Source organism: Solanum tuberosum, unplaced genomic scaffold, assembly GCF_000226075.1.
Source record: "Solanum tuberosum cultivar DM 1-3 516 R44 unplaced genomic scaffold, SolTub_3.0 scf00267, whole genome shotgun sequence".
Taxonomy (NCBI): domain Eukaryota; kingdom Viridiplantae; phylum Streptophyta; class Magnoliopsida; order Solanales; family Solanaceae; genus Solanum; species Solanum tuberosum.
In genome coordinates, this window is record NW_006239199.1 from 223,829 (window position 1) to 244,726 (window position 20,898).

At 33.8% G+C, this 20,898-nt stretch overlaps 2 protein-coding genes across 2 annotated transcripts in view; both read right to left on the reverse strand.

Moving 5' to 3' along the window:
- Positions 1 to 9,255: 9,255 nt before the first annotated feature.
- LOC102594489 (uncharacterized) lies at positions 9,256 to 12,526 on the reverse strand. The gene is made up of 2 exons (XM_006358584.2): positions 11,513 to 12,526; positions 9,256 to 9,629 (listed from the first exon to the last, which is right to left on the reverse strand). The coding sequence occupies exons 1-2, from the start codon at positions 12,211 to 12,213 to the stop codon at positions 9,614 to 9,616; spliced, it is 717 nt and encodes a 238-aa protein (XP_006358646.1). The 5' UTR covers positions 12,214 to 12,526; the 3' UTR covers positions 9,256 to 9,613.
- A 4,003-nt stretch (positions 12,527 to 16,529) lies between these two features.
- Positions 16,530 to 20,898, reverse strand: part of LOC102594813 (putative glucose-6-phosphate 1-epimerase) — a 6,443-nt gene continuing 2,074 nt past the window's right edge. The window contains exons 3-8 of the mRNA XM_006358585.2: positions 19,123 to 19,176; positions 18,876 to 19,039; positions 18,474 to 18,608; positions 18,128 to 18,230; positions 17,432 to 17,531; positions 16,530 to 16,956 (exon numbers count right to left, since the gene is read on the reverse strand). Of these exons, the coding sequence (XP_006358647.1) occupies positions 16,760 to 16,956; positions 17,432 to 17,531; positions 18,128 to 18,230; positions 18,474 to 18,608; positions 18,876 to 19,039; positions 19,123 to 19,176 (753 nt within the window). The 3' untranslated portion in view covers positions 16,530 to 16,759. The remainder of the gene's footprint in view (positions 16,957 to 17,431; positions 17,532 to 18,127; positions 18,231 to 18,473; positions 18,609 to 18,875; positions 19,040 to 19,122; positions 19,177 to 20,898) is intronic.

The window sequence follows — 20,898 nt, forward strand, 5'->3', positions numbered from 1 at the left end:
TCTTGTATTTTTATTATTTTTATCTCATGGATTGCTACAATCAATTTTATAGATTTTAAGCTTACAGATAAAAAAAGTCTTTTCTAAATCATGTATAAGAGTCTTGTTTCTTACCAAAATCTAAAAATCTCCAAAGAAACATTTTTTCGGGTATCAGTCTTCATAGAAATAACTTTCTATGATACTAAATTTAACATGTTGTCAAATTGACAATGGATCTTCTTTTAATCTCATTTTGATTGAATTTCTTGATCTGTCTTTTTTTATTCTGATTGGTAGTAATCAGATGTGTTCATGTTATCTATTATTATTTCTGAATAGTCATGTATTATGAATTCAAGAGTATTTTGAATATAAAAATGTCAAAGAACAAATTAAAAAGGAATGACCTTTACACAGCATAAATAATGCTAAATAAGAATTTTCGCATACCATGTATCTTTGATACATCACAGCCCCCTTTTTGGTATGTTAGGTATCTTGATAAGTGAGTAAAAGTTTCTCCCGTCAGGGAAAAGTATTTTTATTTTCTAGGTATATGTAAAAATATGTATGGTTTGTGTGTGAAGATAATATTATAAAATAAACAGTTTGGTTTCTATATCTCTCTTCTCTAAATTCCCAGAATAGTCTTAAGTGAAGGTTTAGATCTTAAGCCTAAATTAGCGTGAATGATGTGACGTGCTTGATTAATATAAACATGATAATATTTTGATTTCCTATAGGTACTAAGTATTGTTAATTCTAAGAATGTAAACAGTCAGATAAAGGCAAAAGACCCCAACACCTCTATTCCTCTTTCTTTTCCCAGAAAAAATGTTTCTCTTTCCCCAAATTTTCTTTCCCCAGACGCTTCACCCCTTTCCCATCATCTCTACCAAAAAAATGCCATGGACTGCCGAAAAACAACAATATTCAGAGGTCTCTAACATTATCTCCTCCCCCATCCATCACAACCCTCTTTTCCTATCACCTTTTCTGATAAGAAACTGATCCCTACATCTCTATTTTGGCTAACCATTTGTTCAAATAATTTGAATTCATGGTCGGAATTGAGCAACCAATTCAGAATCTAAAAAGTGATATTTGATTTCTTGACATCTAATTACAGCTCCGTCCCCAACGATTTTCAGAATTCAAATTCGACTTTAAAGTCTGATTTTGCGTATAAAAGGGCGGACGTCTTCCCCAATAGAATTGTCAAGCTATCGCACCCTATTTCGAACAAGTCGAAACAGTTCACAACATAATATGGCTCTGGGTGGTACTCTGGAGACTCTTCAGGGTCGTGCTCAGGTGACATGTCTATTACCCTTCTCTCTCTTGGGTCATATATGTTAGAACCCATTTCAGAAACCTCAATGTGGTCTTCCACTGGGTCTTCTTCGGGATCCTCTTCTAGGTCTTCTTTAGGATCCTCTTCTGGGTCTTCTTCTTGGTCTTCTCCTAGGTCTTCTTCCTCAACCACCTGGATTAAACAATCGATGGATCCAAGAACTATCGATTGTACATGGGTGTAGTGAATCCCTCACGAGGAAGCACTGATTCTCTAACCCGATCAATCCATTTGTTGTCTACAAACCCCCTGATTCTTTGTACATTTGGTTGAGTCATATGACTCACAGTAGTCCACCAAACGTAACATTCCAGCGTACACCAGCTTTCCTCTCTCATTTTTAAATCAACCATGTATTTCCATTCGGCTTGCAAATTTCTTATCCGCTCTACTGAGACTGAAGTGAAGGCATCATCCTGTGATCTTATGATCGACCATAGCGGAATGTCTTGGACAACTCCAAATTGTCACACAACTTGAAGAGGTGCATATGGTTGAATGCCCCTTAGCCCAATCAACTCGATAAAGAACAAATACTGAGTCCTTCCAAATGGCAATCCTCTTATCCAAGAAAACTTTCATTGGATGACATCTCTGGTAAGGTTGTTCAAAAATGTGTGTCATTCTTCCTTTCATGTCACCCCCCGCTCAATATCGGAGGAGATCTTCGTGGCTTTTGATCATGTTACGTGCGTCTATGCAATAATCCATTTGTGGATCACGACGATAGAAATGTTCTCTCGCCCAGATCTGTAGCAACATATTGCATCATCTGAATAAGTTTTGCCCCCTCGTGCAGGTTGTCAATGAACGAAGTTCCTCGGCGAGGATCATAGGCACCAAAGAATATCTTTGCGGATTGTTAAAAATGTTCATAATCATTGGCAATATATTGATGTCGACGGAATGAGGTCTTATTGGGAATACCATAATTTCCAAAAAAACCATAATGAATACTCTTTCCCTTATATGCACTCATGTTCCACGAGTACATGCAAATTCATGTTGATATTCATCACAACCTTCAAGACGTCCAAACCTTTGAAAGAGATAGTCTAGCTTAACCTTTCTGCCATCCACATATCTTAACGACGAAAATATATGCAGCTCCAGGAGACTTAGAAAATCACCTGGACATATGGCTGATGGATCATCGGCAACCTTCCTCTAATTGATAGTTCGGTAAAACTACTGAACTCCTCCAATGTGGGAGTGATCTCAAAATTCAAGAATTTGAAAGTTACTGTGCTTGGGTCCCAGAACCTTATTAGCTGAGTAATGAAGACTTTGTCGCCTTGTATCCCTAGAAGTGACAATAGTGCTCCCCAAGAGCCCTCAAATCTAAGCCCCGTGTATTCTGTGGATGTTTCGCCACCAATTATGTAGGAAAATATCATCTAGAAAAAAATCTTACTTTAGAAATAGGTCATGTTGCATGGCCTTAGGGAAGAAAATATAAGATATTGTCATTGCATTTAAAAAACTATCTACATGTCAATGAGTTTCTTCTTTAAAACTCGACGACATACATTTATGTGAAATTGATTTGAATGATTAAAACTAAAACACTTAACAGATTTGGAGCAATTAAACTTATGTCACCCTTTACCTTTCATTTAGATGAACATCAACCAAAACTTGCTGAATATCAAAATGGTTATTTCAGCGCCACACATTCTACAGAATTGGCGGCGAAACATCCACATAATACACGGGGCTGAGATTCGAGGGCACTTGGGAGCACTATTGTCACTTCTAGGGACACAAGGCGACAGTCTTCATTACTCAGCTAATGGGAATCTGGGAACCAAGCACAGGAACTTTCAAATTCTCGAATTTTGAGATCACTTCCACATTGGAAGAGTTCAGTAGTTTAACCGAACTACCAATTAGAGGAAGGTTGCCGATAATCCCATCAGTCATATTGTTCAAGTGATTTTCTAAATCTCCTGAAACTGCATATATTTTCGTCGTTGAGATATGTGGACGGCGAAAAGGTCAAGTTAGACTATCTTTTTCAAAGTTTTGGGCGTCTTGAAGGTTATGATGAATATCAGCATGAATTTGCATGTACCCATGAAGCATAGGTACATTGAGGCCAAGAATATTCATTATGGCTTTTTTGGGAATCATGGTATTCCCGATGAGGTCCCATTCCGTCAACATCAAAATATTGTCAATGGTTATGAGCATTTTTACAATCCGCAAAAATATTCTTTAGTGCATATGATCCTCACCGAGGTACTTCGTTCATTGACAGCCTACACGATGGGGCACAACTTCTTCGGAGGATGTAATATATTGTTACATATCTGGGCGAGGGAACATTTTTATCGTCATGATCCACAGATGGGTTACTCCAAAACGCACGTAACAGGATCAAAAGTCACGAAGATCGTCTCTGATATTAGGCGGGCGCGCCGACAGAAAAGGAGGAGTGGCGCACATTTTTGAACAACCTTACAAGAAATATCATCCAATGAAAGTTTTCTTGGATAAGAGGATTTGCATTTGCAAGAACTCGATATTTGTTCTTTATCAAGTTGATTGGGCTAGGGACATTCAACCATATGCACCACTTCGAGTTAAACGGCAATTTGGAGTTGTCCAAGACATTTCGCTATGGTCGATCATGGGATTACATGATAATGCCTTCACTTCAGTCTCACTAGAGCGGATAAGAAATTTGCAAACCGAATGGAAATACATGATTGATTTAAACATGGGAAAGGAAAGCTGGTGTACGCTAAAATATTACATTTGGCGGACTAGTGTGAGTCATATGGTGAGACCAAGGGTACAAGAGATCAGAGGGTTTGTAGATAACCAATGAATTGATTGGGTTATAGGTTAGAGAATCAGTGTTTCCTCGCATGAGATTCACTACACCCATGTACAATCAGATAATTTTTGGATCCATCGATTATTTAATCCAGGTGGTTGAGGAAGAAGACCTAGAAGAAGACCCAAAAAATGACCCTGAAAAAGACCCAAAAGAGGATTCGGAAGAGGACCCTGAAGAAGACTCAGAAGAGGATCCCCGAAGAGGATCTCGAAAAGGACCCAGAAGAAGAGGTGGGGGAAGACCACATGAAGGTTTCTGAAACGGGTTCTAACATCTATGATCCAAGAGATAGATGGGTAATATACATGTCACCCGAGCACGGTCCTGAAGAGTCTCCATAGAACTACCTAGAGCCATATTATGTTGTGAACTGTTTTGACTAATTCTAAATAGGGTGCGACACCTAAAACTTGCACCGTTGGTCCAATAGACTAGCATTGGTAAATGAAGAAAATGATCTTAGGCATGAATTTTTTAGAGTGAACCTAATTGTTATGCCTTTGTGTGACCACCTTGTCAGTGTGTGAACATAGCGCATCATTTGAGTCTAACTTTTTCTTTGGATTAAACATGAACACAAATGTTTATATCGATTGTTGAAATTGCTATATCTTTCCCACCTATAACCTTCGTAAAGCATTTGTTTGAATAGTCAATTTAGGCCAAAAGCCTAAGTTGGGGGTGTGGTAAGAATGAGGAAAGACCAAGCAAGAAGTTCATGAAATTCATCCTTGAAAACTTGTAATGAAAAATATGGAACCCCTACAAATATATTTTTTAAAAAAGTGAAAGAAAAAAGAAGAAAGAAAAGAAATGATAAATGTGTATTAGTTGTGAATTGTTGTGGAAATAAAAGTATTTGATGTGCTATACCAAAATTTTTGTATGCTATGAATAAGCCAAGGATGAGTTGTGAATATGAAAAGAATGAAATAAAAGGAAAAGCAATCTTTAAGCCATGCTTCGTAAAGGTAGAGTTACTAAGCCGAAATGATCATACATTTACCCTCAACCTTATTACAAGCCTTAAAAGACCTTTTTGATCTTGCATAAGCCAAATGATATGTTGGTTGGAAAATACGAGAAAGCCATGGGTAAAATCATGCATGTTTTTCTCATTGGGAGTGTGAGAGTTAATTTCGACTCCTTAATTTTAGTCTTTGATTGGCTTTGTGAGAGCATGAAATCATTCTTGATGTGAAGACATTCGAATACTTTTGTTGAGCATTAATTTGCATTTTAAGTGAGCATTTGTAAGCATGAACTCTAATTGATGATTGTGAGTCCTAGTTTGAAACTTTGAATACACAATTGAACATTGCATGTTTGAATTGAACCTTGTGTGCACTTTTATGTTGAATCTCAAGGAGCACTACTTGTAGACATCCATGCTGACATGATTGATCTTGTGTTTTACATGAGGACAAGAAAAAGTTTAAGTTAGGGGTGTCTATGAGTCGAGAATTTTGACTCAAGTAGGGCTTGATATTTAATGAATTAGTGTCCTCAATGTCTATTTTGTGTTCATAACTGATGTTAAATTATTTATGTGCAGCCATGAAGACTTAAGAACAAGGAAAGGACATTACATTGTGAAAAGAAACGAAAAAGTTGAAAAAGCTAAAGAAAAGGAAGGTTGGAGCTCATAAAAGCCACTTGGCGACTCACTGAGTGAGCTTTTAGCTCACCAAAAGGTCCATCGAGTTGGCTCATGAACTAAGCCAACTCGGCGAACGAAAGGCACTTCGGCGATGCGCCGAATAGAATGGCGAGCTCGAGCCAGCTCACCTAAATGAATAGAACAAATGTATGCTTCTGTCAAGTCCAAATGACGAAACAGCGTTCTCATCAGCGAATCGTTTGGCGATCTTGACTAACTTTGCCGATGGGACTGCGTATTAAAATTTTGAGAAGTTTTTGGAAACATATCAATTAATTTTTGAAGAGAGAAAATAAGGTCTCACACAGATTTTAGAGATTTTTACATACTTTTACAATACTGAATATTCTTGAAGATGGTCTTGAGCTTAAATATTGAGATTTTATGGTTTTAATCTTAATTTTGGCATTGAGCATTGCAAATTTTGTCATTCCAATTGAACATCTTTTTGGATAACTATTTCTTACTTTTTGTTATGATATGTTCAACCCCTTTTCTTAGGGGTGTGGGTCTATACTCATCTACATAGGAGCTGAAGAAGAAAGGACCAACATGAAATTATATCCATGCAATATATCCACAAAACATCAAATTTAAAAACAATTGAACATAAAATCAACCAAAAGGGCCAAAATAAAAAAACTTACAGCGCCAGTAGATTCATCAGCTCCTTGAAAAAGATGATGAGAAAGTGAATAGAAAGTGAGAGGAAAAAGCAAAGTGGAAAGGAGAAGGGACAGAAAGCTGGAGAGAGAAAAAGTAAATGTTAACATACATATGCTAAAGCAAATAGGTCCACAAAAAGTAAAATGCCAATGAAATAGATACACATTCATAGTACAACTCTATTAGTACAATTTTATTTAAAAAATGCTTGTGTTGGACAAATTTTACCATACAATACAAATAACATGTTGTACAATTAAATATGACAGTTTTGGTCCTTTTCTTGTTGACATATATATAAGGATAATTAAAAAATGCTTGTGTTGGACAAATTTTACCATACAATACAAATAACATGTTGTACAATTAAATATGACAGTTTTGGTCCTTTTCTTGTTGACATATATATAAGGATAATTAAAAATGCTTGTGTTGGACAAATTTTACCATACAATACAAATAACATGTTGTACAATTAAATATGACAGTTTTGGTCCTTTTCTTGTTGACATATATATAAGGATAATATGGTTAGGATTATGTTAAGAAATTAATACTTTTCTTATCTTTGTGGAAGTATGTGTTATGTGATAATTTTAATATCTTTAGAAAAATCACGTTTTGAATGTTTAAAATATAAAACAATTTAAAATTACTTAAAAGAAATGTCACTTAATTTTTTGAAAAATTAAAAATATTTAATTTAAAAAGATTCTAACTGATTAAATCTTTATAAATTCAGAGAAAATAAATAAAAGGTTCTCATTTATACTTCAAGACAGTTTTTAAAACATTTGAATTGTCTGTTAACACGAGGTTATCCAACGACTTGATTAAAATAAAATTTAACTATTTTTTAGGAAAATAATTTAACACAAAAATAATCTACAAATTAACTTTGAGAAAATAATTAAATAAAGAACATTTTTTTCATTTTTTAAGAAAAAGGGACCTAGAAGGAAACATTTAAATGAAATTGCAATTTAAATCATTTTTAAAAATAATAATTTAAATCAATTTAATCTATAAACCAAGAAATCATTTAAAACTAATTCAAAACAAATGAAAGTTAGGGCTATAAAACATTTGAATAAGTAAATAATGGAGACACAAGTTGATAAAGTGGAATTTATTAAAAATAAAACAACACAAAAAACAATTCTATTTTTTGACGAATTCGACTAAGTTAATTAAAATATTTTTAAGTTGAAGTAAAAATAAAATTAGTCAAAACAAATTAAAAATGGTATTAACAAGAACTGGTAACCATAAAAAAGAGATGAAGGCACACGATCGGGACAACCACTACCTTTACCTCGCAACACGATTAATGTATTTATGATCTTAACCAAAGCGCTAAATCATTCAAAGCAAAGCAGATTAAATTACTTGACAATGAATCAATGGATCAAACCACCACCATAAAATACCAAAGAAAAACTCCATTAATATTCTGGTTTCTACTCACTATCCAATGATCCGTGGGAAGCGAAGCTAAGAAAACACTAAAATGAGGAGCTGAATGCATTGAAAACAGAACTCACAGCATACAACACACCATATTGAAAACAGAATACAAGAGGAGACCAAGTTACCTTTTTTCGAGGCAGCAAACTGAGAACAAAACGAGCCAACGACTTCTTACACCGATTTAGACTCGAGCAACAGACAGACAAATTTGAACCAACCTCAATCAAAGCCTTTCTCGGGACTTAGAATTAGAAAATCATTTCGAAATTTCTGAAGTGTAAAATGACTATTGCTCAAAGAACCAACCTCAAAACCTTGTCCTCATCCCTTGAGCATAGGGAACTATTTATGGGGAAAATTAGGGCGATTTTGGGGTAAAATCCGTTGGAATTTTTTAATCTCCTTGTTTCTTTTCGAGGCAACAGTAGAAAGGAATTGGGAGTTGTTGTCAAAAAGAGGAAAAAAGGAGACGTGAGGGTGATAGGATCTGTACGACTGAGGCAGAAAAGAGGAGGAAGACGCGGAAAAGCTCTGAGCGCCAGCTGCTCCGCCGTTTGGAATCGCTGCCGATGTTGACGGGTCAGAGTTGCAGCTTTTTCTAGTTTTGAAGGCCTGATGCGTATGAAGAAGACGAGCATTGGATGCCGTTTGGCAGAAAATAATTGGTCTGGGAATATTAGTATAAGTATTGTGGGCTAATGATCGGAACGGGTCTTCTGAGTGAGAGGAGTTGGGCTGATTTTTGGTCTTAAAGAAAAGGTTTGGAGTAAAACCAAATGGCTAGAATTGTAATTAACGAATAGCCAAATAAATTGATAATTTATTCTATTGAATTAAGAATGTAGCCAAACTGTATAAATTGCGGCAATTTATATAAATCAGACGCTAATTCATCTGTGTCTATTAAAATTGAGTTTATATATGTATATGTATATGCTCTCCGTGTTAGGCTTATCAGTTGTATATGTATACATAAATATATGTGGATCTTTATATAAATACAAATTTCTATTAGTTGTAATTTGTATATGTATATGTTCTATATGTTAGGCTTGTCAATTGTATATACATCTTGCATTGCACAAGGAGTGATTCTCATACTTTTATATAATTGTTTTAGGTCTAGATTTGCATGACTTTAAAATACACCACTAAAAATGAAAATTGTTTTGTTATGTATCCAACATCTCTCTCGTATTTAGTCACTATGATATTTCAATAAACCAATCTGATTTCCTGAAATGCATAATCAAGTGAGCAAATAAACAAAATAATCAATGAGGTGAATGTGTATTTTCACATTTTCAAGAACTTTGTAAAATGTCCCACATGACAGAAATAGCCAGTGCCTTTACAAGTAAAATGTACCTCTTATAGTACTATTTTTTCATCCTCTTATAGTTTGGTTACAAGTTGAAATTATTCTAAGGTATACTTGCAACTCCACCTACTACTACCTTACTATAAAAAAACACCAACTATAAGATGGAACTTCTCAAACTAACTTGGATAAAACTTTATATCTAAATGGTGAGTATAACATTATGAACTTATGTATGAACTTTGATTTAGGCACAATAGCATTTCATTCTTCTCATCCTATGCCGATAGCGATGTCTTTCGTTCCTTAAATCAATCAGTTTAAATCAAACCTGCAAATCAAACACACAAATATAAGTGCAATTCAAGAATTAGAATGCTTCATGTATAGTTTCTAGCAAGATTAATTCATATACTTTGTACTTCTCATAGTACACCAAAGAAGTTAGATATATCAATCATGACTAGTTTGTTTTTTTTCCATTAAAGTGTCAAGCTAAGATGGCATCTTTCTTAAAACTTTTTTTTTTTTGTCTGTTTCACCTAAAACTTATAAGTAATAGCTACTCCCCATGTGCATGGTTCAATCACCAATTCAATGTATTCTTTAATAGTATTATTCATATACATTGACCATGTCAGGTCACCTAAAAGATAACTACATGTAACAGCTTATTATAGTGGAACAAATAACCGAGAAAATAAGGTACTTCAACAAATCATAATACTTGTAATATACTCCCTCCGTCCCTTTTTAGTTGTCCACTTTAGAAATAGCACACAGATTAAGGCAACAATGATTAGCACAGTGAAGTTACAATTTTACCCTTATGACAACTTTTCACTTCAAAATTACAACCACTTATTTGAATTCAAGTGAAATAAATTGGAGGGAAACAACATACACTTTTACAATTTTCAAGAAGTGTAAATAAGGGTATAATAGGAAAAAATTTGTTGTCCTTTCTTGATTTGTCAAAATGGACAACTAAATAGGGACAACCAAAAAAGGAAATATGGACAAGTAAATAGGGACGGAGGGAGTATATAGTAGTGTTATATTTTTTAAAAAATATTTAAATATAGAGGTGTGAACCCACGTTAAAAGTACATTCGATTAAGATTGATCTAGATATTACTATCAAAATAATAATTCATGTTCATTGGTCAAATTAATTAATCAAAATAAACTAATTCATGTTTATTGATTGAAAACTTGACTTTAAGTGAACACTAAATAAGTGTACAATGGTAAACTAACCTAGTTTCTTAAGAGATGCGAAATCTAAAATGGTGACAACTAAATAAGAAGAGAGGGAGTAGTACATTTCAAATGACTTATTACTCCCTCCGTCCCTTTTTAGTTGTCCACTTTAGAAATGGCACACAGATTAAGGCAACAATGATTAGCACAGTGAAGTTACAATTTTACCCTTATGACAACTTTTCACTTCAAAATTACAACCACTTATTTGAATTCAAGTGAAATAAATTGGAGGGAAACAACATACACTTTTACAATTTTCAAGAAGTGTAAATAAGGGTATAATAGGAAAAAATTTGTTGTCCTTTCTTGATTTGTCAAAATGGACAACTAAATAGGGACAACCAAAAAAGGAAATATGGACAAGTAAATAGGGACGGAGGGAGTAGTAAGGAAATAAAAAGGCAGAACATTATTGTTGACTTCATATGTAGCAAAAATTCAAATGCAATAAGGTCATGCTTCATTATCTGCATCTTTGTACTATCATTATATATCACCCAAATGATAAATCAAAGGTCACTTCAACTATAACCTATGTTGTTCGAACTCTTAAAAATTGTTTGTCAGATCCTTTAAAATTTATGCATCTTTGGAGGATCCGATACAGTCTAATCAACAAAGGTTATAACCCAAGCTTTCTACTTTGGCATAATACATAGAAAGACATCTTAACTTTACCTCAACTCGCAACTAAACAGTCCGGACTTAAAAAAATACACATCCAGACACTTTAACTTAATTTTAACCCCGTAAACAGCCTAACTTTTAAAATGCACATCTAGACACATTCTCAAAGTGTGCATTTTCAAAGTTAAGATGTTCGTGAGACACACCTCTGTCAAGATGATCACAATGAAAGCTGGGATGTTCAGCTGCCGGTGAAGGCCAAGTTAAAGTGTTTGTCTATGTATTATGCTTTCGAATTTATTCACAGTTGTACTAGCTTACCAGTTAAACAAGGTGATGCCACATTTTGGTGTAGCACCATTTTCAATCTGCTTTAACCTCAAAGATCCACAAGAAACCTTAACTCTAATTTTCCAACTCTTCCATCCTTTATATCCAACACCAATATCAGTAATCACATCAGCAGAAACTCTCAAATTCTTGTTCTTGAATCCATTCATAATCAACTTTCCAATACTGTCACCATACAACAACTCATTTGATTTCATAACGAATTTAACAACTTTAACCTTCCTATTCTCCAGCACAAAACCAACAACTTCACCTGCACCCATGTTTACGTCGTTTTCGCCTTTCAAATCCACTCTAGTATCACCATACACAATCTTCAGCTCCACATTTGGATTTTTCAACTCCACCCCAAGTGCTGATTGTGCATTCAATCTTTGCCCATCCTGGCTTTCACTAACATTAAATTTAGTAAACTCAAGAGATCTTAAATGGAAAACAGGGAGTTTTGGATCAAACCAAAGGTAAAACAAACCACAAGCAGATACTAATAAGAGTAACAAGATTAGTATAATCAAAAAGCAACAACAAAAACATCTACAACAACAACTTCTGTGTTTTCTCTTTTGTGGTTTGAATGAAGGTGGAAGATTAACTTTTCTTGGTGGCATTTGGATTGGAATTGTAGGATCTTTGAAGCCTGGTGGCTTCTTTAATGGTTGCATCTGTGACATTCTTGAATCTAAAAAAAAGACCCCTTTTTCTTGATTCTTGATTTATAAGTAAATCTTTATGAATTATGAAAAGAGAAAAGTTACATTAAATCAAACAGGTTATGTGCATAAAAGGGTAAAGTTTGAATCTTGATGAATATGAAGAATCAGAATCAAGATCAAGATTATATGATGTAGGAATTAAAGAAAGGATTTTGGGGATTGGAAAAAAAGAACAAAAAGATAGATGTTTTGTGGGGTTATGGAGGTGGAATTTGGAAGTGTGTGTATGATGAAGACAGAGAGAGAAATGTGATGTTATTAGCGTTTGTATATAATCTTAATAAATATTATGGAAGATAAATATGCTAAATTTTTTATGTTAACTCTTTTTTTAAAACATCTTAGAAAATTAAAATTTTAGTTTAAAACATTTTTAAAAATCTATAATGCAATCCAAAATTCAAGTTCATATGAATAAGTAAAATATTACTAAAAGATAATGTTAAGTGAATTTTTTTGAAGGAATTAATTGGAGTTGTGAAAGATGTTGAACATAGGAATTGTGTTAGCATATATATATATAAAAAATAATAATCAGAAAGATAAGAACTATTCTTTTAATATTTTACTTTTTTTCCTATGGATTTGGCTTTTGGATCGGATCAAGTCAAGTTTTTCAATTGAATTTTTCTTTATTAGATTATTATTAATTTTTTTTTAAAGTTAGCATCGAAAAGTTTAGCATTTTCCGATTGTGTGATTCTTTAGTTATAGTATTTCAAAACTTAGTGATGTTAAGTTAAGTGACATTTATAAAAACAAGTGATAATTATGCGATCATATGTGAAATTTACCCTTAGCCGAATATTAGGCAAGAACCCCAATTTTTAAAAAATAAAAAATAAAAAATTGCAAGAACTACCAATTGCCAACTAAGGGAAAAAAGTCTGAATTTTGATCGAAATTACTGTAACAATCTCAAACTTTGGGCAGGATCTATTATCCCTGCATTATAAAGATATATAGTGTACTGTACAAGTTACTATTTATAATGATGCAATATTTATGATATTCACATGGGCTCAATCTTTAAAATACACTATTAAATAATGAAAGGGATGATAAATGCTGCCCAAAATTTGGAATTGTTACAATATTATCGATCAAAGTTCGAATATATTTCGAACCTTTTTTTTGTGCTAACTAAATGTTGTATTGTTAATATTGAATTTTATGCAAAAACAAAAATGCTAACCAAATGTCGTATTCTTAATGCAAGACATCAGATAGAGCATTATCCTTACAATATCTTCTTAAGGGAGGACCAATATTTCTACTCAAAATATAATATATAATTTTTTAGCGGTAATAAATATATATATTAATAAAAAGTGTTAAATTTTTTATCGACGTTAGTTAATTGTAGTTAGATCTAGTGTCGTAATAGATTTTAATGATATTTATAAAGAGTGTTAATATGCAATTGTCACTAGTAATTATCTCTAAAAGAATATATTTAACAACAATTAAACTAGTACTTCTAATTAATTGCAGCTAAAAAATCAATTTTAGTGTAGCGTCATTATCATGTCAAGAGGCACAAACTTAAAGTAGCACTAAGGAGTCATTTGATGTAAGGTATAAGGTATAATAATTCCAGAGATAGAAATATAAGACTATTTTATCCTGCGTTTGATTGGAGGTACTATGCAATCCTGAAATTATTTATCCTACCATTTATATTATAGTGATAGAATAAGTTATTTCATATACATAATGAAAAATTTTATTTCGAAATTATTAATTTCAAGATAACTTGTTCCTAACTAAACGACCGCAAGATGAATATAGCAATGGATACTTCTTTTAGAAAAATGGACAAGGCAACTTACAACCTAAAAGTGGGAGGGTATGAATTTATTTGGAAAATATTTTCGAGGCTCAAATGTAGACATGTCAACCATCTTTGTTTTAAATAAAATATTAAAAAAGAGAAGAGTAGTCCAAATAAATTCTACCCTCCCACTTTTAGGTTGTAAGTTGCCTTGTCCATTCTATAAAGTGCATAATATAATATGAATTATTTATTCTAATGTTTGCAATTCTAAAATCTCAAAATTCTTACAATGTAAAAATAATTGTGATAATGTCTGGCCAAAATTGCAAAAAAAAAATTAAAAATAGTGATATTTAACACTAAATTTATAAAACTTTTCCCACAATGGGAACAAAAAACTAACTGTCTCTCCTTCATGTTTTTGTTTGTTATTAAATTATTTTCTATTTGGTTCTGGCAAATCTCATTATAATATTATTATCTTAAATGAAAATGAGTTGTCAAAATCATTTTCAGCATCTAAATTTTATTTTAGGTGAGACATATTTCGTGGGGAAGCTAAGGTACCAGAAGGAGGTTCATCCTATCCCTTTTAATCGAAATCGAAAAACTAGACGGTATCTATGGCTAAAATTCATGAGATTATCTATGTCTTTGAGTGTCACCGACTCTATATCATCATAGTAAGTGTGACGTAGTTATTACTTCCTATTTCTTTCAATAGAAATATCAATTTTAAGAAGGACCGGAAAAAAAAAATTGAAAAATATATTTTTTTTTTCCATACCAAACACACCCTTAAGTTGCTGTGGCCATTTGGAAACTGTCGTTATTCTGCTAACTGCTAAGGAGATTCGAATTCCTAAAAGTAATGTAAACCAATTTGATATAAGTTATAACATTTGTAATTTAGTCCACATATTATGCAATAATTGATGTTTGGTCCAACAGATAAAGCCTTATGTTCATAAAAAGAAATTGTTAAAGAATGACAATAACGGGACTAATGAGATGTATGGACTCCTTATAGGATTGGACAATCGTCCTTCCTTTGAGCTTTTGGGGTATGAGTTAGGCCTAAGATTTAATTTAATATTGTATCAGAGCATGACATATCTCACCCTATGTTGGACCCCCGAAATGAAACTTGTTTACGCACCAGATGCTAAGCATTGAACGTGAGGTCAGGTGTTAAAGAATGACAAAAATTTCACATTATTAGTTTATGATATAGATGGACTCCTTATAATGCTTGGACAATCCTCCTCCCTTTGAGTTATCTTTTGGGATATGAGTTAAACCTAAGACCTAATTTAACATGGTATCAGAGTCAAACTCATCCCAATTCTTTATTCACCGATGTCGGGACCTCATATTATATTGTCCACGCGCTAGTTAATGAGGTTTGGAGATGTGCATGAGAGTGTTAAGAAGTTTCACGTCAGAAAAGGGATGGCAATTGTCTCCTTATATGGACTTGAGACAATCCTCCCCTTATAACCTAATTTTTGAGGTTGAGTCAGATAGAAGAACCATCTTTATACAAACACATCTCTAAATCAATTGGAGGATCGGTTCCTAACCAAGATCATACAATGGAGTACATGACGATTATATTTTTTTACCTTCACGTAGATCAAGAGCGAACACTCATCATTTACGACATGAACTATCAAAATATGAAATTTGTTGCAAAGGAGTGTGCGATCTGATAAAACATTGGTAAGTACATTGATTTGATTTAAACTACCAATAATTGAATTTATTGTAAAAGTCTAATTTTGTCTTCGTCATAAAGAATGATGAGAGTTAAATTAAACACTTAGACACAAAATTTCTTATACGTAAACAAAAATGCAGGCAGATGAAATCTCTATTGAATACATCATACTTCATTTGATCATTGATCTTTGACTAGCTAGCAATAATTGATTTTTAACTTGACACAAAATTTCTTATACGTAAACAAAAATGCAGGCAGATGAAATCTCTATTGAATACATCATACTTCATTTGATCATTGATCTTTGACTAGCTAGCAATAATTGATTTTTAACTTGCTAGCACTTCAGTATATGGGTCCTGTTGGGACTTGGGAGTAAAACAATATACATACGTATTATCCTTGTATAAAGTACACACATTATACCTAGGATAAAACAATATACATACGTATTATCCTTGTATAAAAGTGAATAATATTGTACAAAACATATTTATACTCAAAATAAAGGACAACAAAACCAATTGATCCAACTTGGGGATTCGCCGACTATATCAACCATATACCTATTCTGAATAACCTTTTAACATATGTGTTCCTAGATATACTAGGACAACAACATACCCGGTATAGTCCCACAAGCAGGGTCTTATGAGAGTGGGTTACACGCATACCTTACCCCTACCTTTGTGGGGGTAGAGAGGACGTTTCCGATAGACCCTCAGCTCAAGAAAATGTTTTTCATAAAACGTTCCAAGATATAGTATAGCCAAACACGGAAAATATATCAATCCTTCACTTTCTCATTTCAATTGCACAAACATACATATTGTGCCGAAATGGAACAATTTTAGTTTAAAAACTTGCCCTCTTTCAAAACATACAGCCATTGACAAGCTTTGGCTGTCGAACGATAACAGTCTAGCAAAAACGGAAACTAGTTTAAATGGATTACGCTCTCTCACTAAGCTATAGAGCCATTTCTAAATGCTTTAGGCCAGACCTCAAAAAGACGAAAGATCATCGCTGGAAAGGGTTGATGGTACCACCATAAGCTCCACGCGAGCCGTCCATTCATTTCCCGGCTTCAAAGTGATGGGTCTTTCTATTGCTGCACCATCAACACAAAGCATGTACTTGTACTCATCGTTGCCAAGATCCACCATTGCTTTGCATTTCTTAATCCAGGGATTCCATAGCACTGAAGAAGACAAGACGACGCAACAGTTACACTAGGTTCAGTCATAGACAAGTAAAACTAATTTATTTTGTACATATAATATTGAATTCCCTTGACATAAAGGTGGCTCAAAAAATGGTTCAGTGATGTTTAAATCTCAAGTATGGCCTTCTATAGTTGGTCTACCACTCGTAGAAGGTCTACTATAATGCTTTCACTAAGCAAACTTGTAGGATCATGATAGTGCGCAATAAAAGTTTCTCTAACACTAAAAATAATGATGAAAGACTGATGTCAACTGACATTTACACTTTGTTCCTTGCAGAGGTTTTGATAATTAAGCAATTCTTCATTTCAGAAAACAAACATTTCCAGGTTTATAAGAGAAGAATTATGAGACATAAGAGTCAAATTTTCAGAAAAGAAATGTTCCTCTACCTCCGCTCCTTCCTATCGAAAATAGTTTTGAAGAATGACTTGAACTGAAGCAACTTACCAGTATCTGGTAGCCCTTCCTTTTTTATCAGATATGTTCGCTTCTTTTCATGATCAAGAACAGCAATGCAATTAGGAGAGTGATGGTAGACACGGTCAATCTGAAAGAAAAAAAAGATGATTTTCTAAGTGCAAACAAAATAAACAGACGGATTAACACTCAACCAATTTACTAAAGTAGACCAAAAGGCTTCAGATATGCAAGACATGGTAAGCTGAGCACTTTACACTATGCAACTTCGACATGCAGTTCAGGGAAACCACGTATAGATGATCCAAAAAGGTGAAAAATCAATGTACTAACACAACATGACCAGCAGTGTTAAAGACGATGCTTAGACAATTTAGCTTTGAAATAGCAATTCGAGAAATCAAAAAGGGTACTTCTTCAATTCCAAATTAATTGGACTTGCCTATGGTCATGGAAAGGAAAAGAGAACTTATTCTCTCGGTCAAAACTTCAAAAATAACCTTCTTATTTAACATCAATCGAACCATGCTTCCTTACTTGTCTCTGTTTTGTCTTGTAGCTCAGTGATAGAGTCCACATTGTTAAACACCAAGGGAAATAGCAAATATCTATATTGAGTCATTATTCAAATTGTGTTTCACAAAACCATCCTAATTTGAGATTTTAACTAATTGAACATCTATAATCACATCTTTTGAGATATTTAGGCTGCATAAATAAATTTACCTCAGTCTCAAATGTTATGGCATCTCCTTGTTCTGTAAAGAGTTCTTTTGGGCACAAGTTGTCACGATAGTCCAGTGTTTCCAAACCTTCTAGACGCACTTCGCTGTGAGTAAGATTCATGTTAAGTTCTAAAAGAACTTAAAATCATCAATCTTTAAAGTAATGGTCAAACATTTAAATGAACAATGATGTACAAAGAAACTGGTTCCTCTTCTTTCTTCTCTTAAATTTGAATAGCTTTCAAGCTTGTCCAGGAACACTAGATTTCAATAAAATTGCTGACAGCAGGAAGTAAGAAAATTCATGGATATGAAAACAATAAGAAACCACATAGAGAACAGCATACCTTATGTTAGAAACAGAAAAGTATGTTTGGTAAGCAAAGGAGAATTTCAACTGCTTGCCAGTGATGTTTCTTATGCGAGATATCAGGGACAAGCTTCCATTTGATGCAAGAGAAACCCGAAGGCGAAACTCAAAGCTGAAACATTAGAAGAAAAATATTTACTGGAAACTTCGAAAGTTACAACTGTAAGCAAGAATAACCATGAAACTGAAAGACTCTGAGTTGAAATTTACACCAAGGAATAAAATTTCCAACATGAAAACCGGTGAAAATTCCACTTTTTTTTTAGCCATAGACTTTCACTCACATATCTTTCTTTGAAAACATTTTCAGTACTCATAATTCAGTGACCCAAACTTCTAATAAAACCAATTAGAATTTGCTACAAAGTGAGGGTCATACTTATGAGGACAGAACTTCAGTTCATCTTCTGACGGTTTGAGCAGCAAGTCAATGAAAGATTTTCCTTGGGTATCAAATAATATTAGAGATGGCGGGTCGTCTTCAATGGTCCAAATTTTGTTTCTTGCAAATCCAGGTTGCCCAACTGATCCACCATTTCCATACTGCAGCATAAGTAGGATAATCACGTGATCTATTCTACAGTACTCGACAGGAATTTATCAATGATATGCACTGCTAAAAGTACCTGGAGAAAGGAAACAGAGATTCCTCCTCGTGCAGATTTCGAAGATTTGGAGATCTAAAATATAAAGGCAAATGTTTGTCAATGTGCATTCTCAATATTATGCCTTGAGCAGAACTTTGAAACTCCACAAACTTTGACACATGATTCCCCTTTTAAAATAAGGGAGGAAGGAGAAAAGGTAACTGAATATTAATAATAGAGGAACGGAGATCAGATAAATCAAGTAATGGAAAGGTCCCCAACCAGCCTTACACAAGAATCCTGCAGAAGATATTACATAGTCTTGCTCTGTCTGAAGGAATGAGTTATCAAAATAATAGAGTAACTAGGACCAATTTAGTGATGCTCATGTTACAATTGAACACTGTCAAATCTTCTCAAAGGATAAGATTATTGAATCAGATTTCCACACTTTTTCTATAACAAATACTTGTTTTACAAGTGAAACAGATGACGTAAGATTATATGAGATGAACTCATAATAAAGCACTAAGCTAATGGACTCTACTTTACTTGGACAAAGATAATGAGATGAACTTGGTTGTAGAAGTGTCTCAAGTATTTGTTTGTAATGTGAAGAAGTGTTCAATAGAAGTCATATTAAAGTTAAAATATTGTAAAATAGTAAAAGTTTATAGTTTTACTTAAATTGTTGGACGAGAAAAGGATTTACCATTTTTCCAAAAATAACTTTCTGAGACCGGCTAAAATAGGAAGTACATTGATGACAACAGGACAAAGGAGTATATAACTAGCCCAACACTACTATTCTTGTCTTTGAATACCCACTATAGCCACCATCAACCACCACAACTTTATGGTATTAGTCCGCCATGTCTACTACTAGCCCGTCTCTCTCTCTCTCTCTCTACATATATATATATATATACATATGGTGTCCTGGCCAGCTTACTCGCACCTCAACTAAATTTTATGGGATACCTGCCACCTCCCACCAGCAATAGGTACCAGGTAACTTGGTCCACCAAGGCTAGGACAGATAGGAAGAAATCACCTGCATTGGGATTTGAACCTAAGACCTTATGTTTCTCAACTCTCCGGGGAGGAAAATGCTAACAGATATAATCTTGAACATATCATAGCAATCAAGGCACCAATGGAGTACTACAGAGCAAAATAAATATGTTTACATCCTATGGACAAATAAAATGCCTTCACCATCAGCTTTTAGGAGTGCAAAATTAAAGGAAATTCTCATCTTTCAGCAATCCCAAGTTCTAGAACAATGTCCACGCTTAAATGCAGCAACTTCCTGAAGCAAATCTCCAAGCAATAAACTATGTGAAGTAACTCCAAGTTAAGGTTTGTAAAGTTCATCAGGTTCTGCCATTTTCTCCATCAGAATCCCCAAGATCTTAAGCTAGACAATAAGGCACACTTCTAGTTTGTGTAGAACTAAAAACATCTTTTACCATTCATTCTTCCCTTATAAAAGGTGGGACACGAAAGGGATTGAAAAGAACAGAAGACCAAGGATGCAAGGTGGGTGGATAGAGTAGCAGAGTGCGGGTGAGTGGAGTACAAAAAGAAGAGGAAGCTATTTCATGTTAAACATGATGACATCTTTTTCCTTTTCTTGCTAGTGAGGTGATTACAAGAGTATTATGACCAAAAAAAAAAGATACGACAAGTTCGGGCAAAGGTTCACATGAACAACCCTCATTCTCTAATGATCAAATATTATAAATTTTTATATATATAAAGAACAAAATACAAAATAAGGGGGGGGGGGGGGGGGGGGGGGAGATGGTGTGT